The sequence below is a fragment of the Saccostrea cucullata genome, unplaced genomic scaffold (genome assembly GCF_032062105.1).
Source record: "Saccostrea cucullata isolate Sc308-1 unplaced genomic scaffold, CSIRO_AGI_Scuc_v1 ctg637, whole genome shotgun sequence".
NCBI classification, from domain to species: Eukaryota; Metazoa; Mollusca; class Bivalvia; order Ostreida; family Ostreidae; genus Saccostrea; species Saccostrea cuccullata.
This window is the reverse complement of record NW_026929309.1, coordinates 976-7,432: the sequence shown is the minus strand read 5'-3', so window position 1 is coordinate 7,432 and position 6,457 is coordinate 976. Positions and strand designations below refer to the sequence as shown.

Below are 6,457 nucleotides of genomic sequence, written 5' to 3'. Positions count from 1 at the left end.
ACGAAAATAATTCAGTTTATGTGTATAATTTTTACGCTTTATTTCAAATTCATGTTGTGCAACTTTGTTAGAATTTTGATAACAAATACGGAGATAATTAAAAAATTAAGTGCGGTAGAGAAATTTGCAAAGAACGAAAAAATGGATTTTGACGTCAAGGGCGGAGCAACCAGCATACCTAAAATTATGTATATCGCAATGTAGAACTCTTTTGCAGAGGGACGACCTGCTAAAACAATAACAACGAGGGAAAAAAATGTTGTTGTTTTTTTTATTTCATTGACATGTATTTTTTTTTTTTTTACAATTAATTCAACCAGAGTGAAATCAAAAGCACCGGACAACCATCAGTTATTACATACGATATTGATATCGTTACGGTATTTATATCGTTGACCCGCGTTACATAAATTGGCACTGCGTGATTCTAAGTCATCCTTGCCCACAAATGAAAATTTTACACTGGGGTAGCAACGCCATACATTTTTAAAGAATAGGTTGAGAAAAGAGACTGTTTGACTTTGGTAAAGTTATATGTAATATCAAAGAAGGAAAAGTATTAAACGCTGCGCGATCGTTTTACATGCGAAACCATCTCCGGCCGACGTGACGTTAAATGACGTAGGGATGCTGCTCCGGGTCAATAGACATATGCATGTTTATCATCTCACCGAAACTTATCTTATTATCATAGGAATTAGAAATTTTGCATAATTGTTTAATTCGTTCTTTATAAAATGTTGATGAATTTTCGTGAAATTATCTCCGTCCCTTATGGAGTAAATGTAATTGTCTCAATAATTTCCGAACAACCCTCGTACATATATTTGCATTGGCGTCGGAAGCTTGTACCTTCAAAAAAACCTGACAAGCAAAAAAAAAGGGAAATGTCTATTTCCCAAACACGAAAATCCTATGTCGTGCGGGGGGGGGGGGGGGGGTAGGTTCTTTCCCCATTGTTAACCTTTATTTGGAAAAAAAAGTGTGGGGGGGGGGTGGCTAAGCCCTCCTTGCCCCCCCCCCCCCCCCCCGGTTCCGACGCCTATGTATTTGAGTGTACTTAGGGTGGACTTAGGCACACAAATGATTTTATATAGATATGCATAATATAGGCATTGAAAATTGGGGTTTACTTGGGGGGGGGGGGGGTCCTCTTTCAATTTGCTACCGACAGCTATGTACAATTCATGTATAAGGGGAAAAAAAGAGTTGGGCTGAGAGATCGACCTTCTACTCGTCTTCTCTTTGTTCTTTGTGAGGTTAAATGAGTACATGTAAATTAAAAGTTTTTCGAAAGATATAATTATTACAAATTGATTCTCTTAATTACGTAAAACTAAGTACAGAAGTTTTTGTTTTATACATATTTTTTTCAAACTGCGTTAAATGTCCTCGTGGTAAAAATGTTTATGTACACTCTTAACGCACTCTGAAAAAAATTTTCAAAGTGCGTTGATTTTGTCCCAACTTTAACGGACTGTGATTTTTTTATTTCAAAGTGCGTTGTCACAATGCTCTAAGTATGTACAATTTCTAAAACTAGGTAAATCATTGACAAATAAGTTAATGAAACAAGAATATCAGCAGACTTCATTCCGTAAGTTCTGTGGTAGATACTATGACATTGTCAGCAAATACAGTTTATCACTGAGTCAAATGCTGACTGACGTTTTTCATTCTAATTGCTAGTCCTAATTGTTAGTCCATTACTTACATACTAAATTGACGACGGCTTTTTCCTGTTCATGACAAGGAGCAAACGACGGATGTGACCGGTTGGCAGAGGATGCGAATTCGTCCCTTGCACCTGATCTCGCCTCTAGTGTTTTGGAGGTCTGTGTTTGATCCGCTCCTTTCTTTGTATTGTTTTATGGACTTCTCAGCTTGAATACTGTTCGTTATCTTCATATTTCAGGAAAGAAAACTCTTGCACAGTACTATCAACAAAATATATTCAAGAAAAATATGTTGGAAAATTTATTTCAAATAGATTAACAACCAGACAACTTGTACCCAGACAGGAAAGTGTAATTTTCATGAATGAGTTTGGAAGTTTTGGTGATGGTTTGAACCCAGAATTGATTTCCTTTTTTCAGTTTTATGACAAGGTGCCCTGATGTATTTTGCCATTCACTTGCCTGATTAGCATTGGATATGTATGCTCGAGTGGTTCCATCTACAATACCAGCTATATACGTAGTGGATCCTATGTCTGTACAGTATGTCCAGGAAAACGAATAGACGCCATCCTCAGGTGCAGTAAATTTACCTGTTGTTGGGTTGTATCCCCCTCCTTCATTGGTCAGTACGTTTCCAAACTTGATGACTGTATTTATTGGGATGCTGTTAAGTGTTTTAGATAGAATAGCATGAAAGGCCACAATCTTTCCACGACAACCTGAAATTTTAAAAATGTATTTACTATATTTTTCCCATGTTTAACCCTTTATCCTGTTGATATAGCTTATGTGATATTGTTTTCGTATCACACAGTTGTGACGCCACAATAGATTTTGCGTTAGAGTGATGAAGTAAAATGAAGTGGAGTCCTTTATAAAAAAAAGGTGCTAAACATTGTTTGTGGTGTAAAAAACATGGGATGAAAAGAATCTCACATGATTTGTAGTTAGATATGATTTTTATCCAACTCGTTGTGTGTTTTTATCCCCTCGCCCACGGGTACTGGAAGTTAATGTAAATATATAGTATGTGTATATGTATAAAAATGTGCGTTAATTTAGTCCAAAATTTAATGCATTTTGATTTTTTTTTCAAAGTGCGTAGTTTTTCAAAGTGCGTTGTACCAGAGCATGCAGGTGTAAGTAAAATATCCAAATATTGAACGGATGTGTCAGATTCTATGGTAGCTTTTATATAAAGCTCACGGGGATTTATAGTACCGACATAAGAATAGAAATAACCATACAGTGTATATAACGATTCTATTTTACATTGTAGGAACGGTAGAGGAGGAAGGGCAAGGTCTAATGGCATCCAAAAGCAGGTTTTGGTAGATTGATTGATTGTATATTGTTTAACGTCCCTCTCAAGATTTTTCACTCATATGGAGACATCACCGTATGCCGGTGAAGGGCTTCAAATTTTGACCTATACTCGGTACTCAGGGCCATTGAGCAGTGAGTGATCTTTATCGTGCCAGCGCCTACCGTGACACGGGACCTACGTTTTTAAGGTCATATCCGAAAGACCCGTGACTTTCACTTCTTGTGCCGAGCACTTGGCGAAGGAACAGTCACTACCTTTGTTTACGTCTTAGGTATGACGCGGCGCCGCGAACGAGAATCGAACCCGGGCCTCCCGATCACGAAGCGAACGCTCTACCACCAGGTTACCGTGACCGGTAAAAGGAAAGACGTATCATGGTGCAGAAAGAGATCCGAGCCAAAGAGGAAGAAAACCGACAAGCTAAGGCGGTGGAGATGGGAGTCCAGGGTGCTTAGACAAGGTGGAAATAGACCAATGGACACTATCCTGGGAAATACTAAAAACAACAGCCAATTTCCGCAGACATGGGATCTCTTAGAAACACCAAAGTGCTTATTCTATCCTCCTTCAAGGTGGCATTATCGGAGGGAAGATACAAACATGACGTTATGATGAGGTTATAAAAGAAATGACAGGCACAATAGTGGAAGAGTGGAAGAATAAAAGCAAACAGACAACAGTGGAACATATACAAATTATATGCTTAGAAAGAAGATAGGTGAAACGGCGAAGAAGAGAGAAGACCTAAGGAATACTTAAAAAGGCAGACGATTGGAAGCTGGCTGTATGTCTAGGTCAGAAACTGACATTCCCAGAGATAATTCCAACTAATCTCAGGCCTGATATGGTTCTGGGGTCATCAAATAGAAATAAGATAATTGTCATAGAGCTGACAGTTTCATAGGAAGAAAAGCCCATGAAAGGAAGAAGGCAAAATATTACTCATTGCTTGTAGAATGTAAGGAGAAATTAATGATGGTAGACCTGGAGCTATCTAGTAGAGGTTGGATATAAAGGTTTCCCGGCACAGTCAGCTTGGAGGGTGTTTTCTGGTCTAGGGGTGACGGGGAGAAGCAGCAGTCCAAAAATGATCAGAAAGATCATCAAGCTGGGTTTGGGTTAAAAGAGAGAAACAGAGACTAGAAGCTGGATACCCACTACCAACGTGCAGTGATTGTTATCATCACGGTGGAATCCCTCTCCCCATCCTGAGAGTTTATCGAGCTAGGGGGTCACAACACACATTATTACCTAACCTACTAAATAAATTATAATTAGGCATTTTGAACTGTTTCACGGTTTACTTTATGTTTTGGCGTGATCATGAAACAGTGAACTGTTGACCGGGCCACAGAATGAACTGTTGCCTGATTAAAGCGTCATCGTGATATTAAAGCGTTTTGATGATCGCGACATTACTTGCTCTATAATTAATCAAATTAAATAAAACACACAAACAATCAATTTATTAAGTACTACTTTAAATTAAAAATATAAATTTAATCTTTATATTATGTGTTTAGCTAATTAAAAGTATGTGAATAAACAGTTATGAAAACTTTTATCGATTGTTTGTGTGTTATTATTCCAATTTAATTAATTATATAGTAGGTTAGGTAATAAAACACTTATTCAATGACTACTCGGTGAAACAGTCGAACTGTTGTCCCTCTGTAGTGGGGGAGACCTGAGAAACTGTTGCCCGAGGCCTTCGGCCTCGGGCAACAGTTTCCCAGGTCTCCCCCACTACCTCGGGACAACAATTTGACTGTTTACCTCGTAGTCATTAAATAAGTGTATAATGAGGGATGGCCTCGGCTGAGGACGTCGTGGGTACAGCAGCAGTATCATCTCAGCTGTATGTAAGTAACATTTTAAAAATAAACATATACCATAGGTAATTCAGTTTTGTAATTCTACTTACTACTTACGAATATTATACCAAATATGATTTTATCAGCAGTGCAAACAAGATACACGTTTGTAAATATATAACATTCATTTATGCGAAATATTTTTATGTACTGTACACAATAAAATGCAGCAGAGACATATATATAGAATATTTTCTTTTCTTATATGTCTCTGAATACAGCAATAAAGAAAAAAAATTAATACACATATTTAGGGCATCTTTTTGTTCCTAACGGTCCAAGCCATTCAAATTAGATGTAAAAAATATTTTCAAGAAAGTAAAAACCCAGAGAAGCTGTTTCCACTAAACTGAATATCAACTATTTGGTCATTTTTGGGATGTGACTTAATGCACACCCGGTCATTTTTCTGCAATGAGAGAGTCACCATGTTGCTTCCGGTGTCGAAGTGTTCGACGTTTAGTCCCGCCAGGGCTTCAACCGCTTTATCATCATTGACGTACAAATAGATACTCAGTCTTTTATTAGGTCGGACTTGTACAGAGAAGTAAAAGGCATAGTTTCCAGCCACTGGTGCCGTGAATATTCCTGTTTCAGAATTATATCCGCCCCCTTCGTTGTTTAGTACCTTCTTTAAAATGATTATCTCCCTTTCTTTTGTGATTGTTTGACGAATACTGCTGTCTGCAGTTGCAGAAAAAGCTACAACTTTCCCATTCACTGGAACATGATAAATAAAAAGTTCTTCATTTTTTTTACTTTAATCTTCAAATAAATTTTAACACTGTCATATCAGAACATCAAGAAATTTAGCCATTCATGACCATTAGGCAAGATTCAGAAGCATATTTTATTTTTAGCATTAATTGCATGCTCAAAATATACCCACTTTGATTTTCCTGACGTAATCGAATCATTTCTTCCTTCATTTTCATCATTTGCTTTTGTAAGTCCCAGTTTTCTTTATTTGAATCATACAACATTTGACATTTAGTTGTCGGTAGAAACATTAAAAATATTTGTATCCAGACAATATAAATCACAGATAGTGACCACTGCATGTTCCTATTATAAGAAAACAATGGACGTATAATGGTGGCAGTGAAGTTCATACGAACAGTATCATGAGTGCAATAAACCAGTTAGTATACAATAAGTGTTAGAAAGAGGCCCTCGACAATTTTTAAGAGCAACAACTTTACATATTTGATAATTATCTCGTAAGTGTTTCTTTTTACTTCTTTCTATGGTTGTGATGGCACACTTAATGTATGTACTAGTAATTTCGAAATCAACATTTGATATACTTGTACATTCATTGTTAAAACAAAAATTCTCGTTTTTACACTTTAGTTTATAAATACAACCACTCACATGTATTAAAGGCCAGACATTTTGAAATCATTTTTTTTTAAATTTTCAACTACAACCGAACTTGGGATAATATATCCTAAGATATTCCCGGCTAATCCTAACCTATGGTGCCAGGGGCCCATTGGATCGGATAAATTATATCATAGATATGTATATGTATTATATGTAAATATATATATATAAATATAAAGACATAGAGATAT

The 6,457-nt window shown here is 36.7% G+C and overlaps 1 protein-coding gene across 3 annotated transcripts; it reads right to left on the bottom strand.

Annotated features, from left to right (window-relative positions):
• Positions 1–1,972: 1,972 nt before the first annotated feature.
• On the bottom strand, positions 1,973–6,012 carry LOC134280416 (complement C1q subcomponent subunit A-like). 3 transcript variants are annotated; one of them, XM_062762820.1, is made up of 3 exons: positions 5,770–6,012; positions 5,278–5,600; positions 2,290–2,398 (listed from the first exon to the last, which is right to left on the bottom strand). In XM_062762820.1, the coding sequence occupies exons 1-3, from the start codon at positions 5,990–5,992 to the stop codon at positions 2,333–2,335; spliced, it is 612 nt and encodes a 203-aa protein (XP_062618804.1). In that variant the 5' UTR covers positions 5,993–6,012; the 3' UTR covers positions 2,290–2,332. The 3 variants fall into 3 exon arrangements, with proteins under 3 accessions (XP_062618803.1, XP_062618804.1, XP_062618802.1); XM_062762819.1 differs by lacking the exon at positions 5,278–5,600 and having other exon boundaries at positions 1,973–2,398; XM_062762818.1 differs by lacking the exon at positions 2,290–2,398 and having other exon boundaries at positions 4,928–5,600.
• Between the last annotated feature and the right edge of the window lie 445 nt (positions 6,013–6,457).

What these genes read in the sequence shown, in the direction of transcription:
- LOC134280416 (XM_062762818.1), bottom strand. Translation starts at nt 5,992, where the DNA reads ATGAACTTCACTGCCACCATTATACGTCCATTGTTTTCTTATAATAGG. An exon ending in ATTACGTCAGGAAAATCAAA is followed by an intron (nt 5,601 to 5,769) that starts GTGGGTATATTT and finishes ATCATGTTCCAG; the next exon opens with TGAATGGGAAAGTTGTAGCT.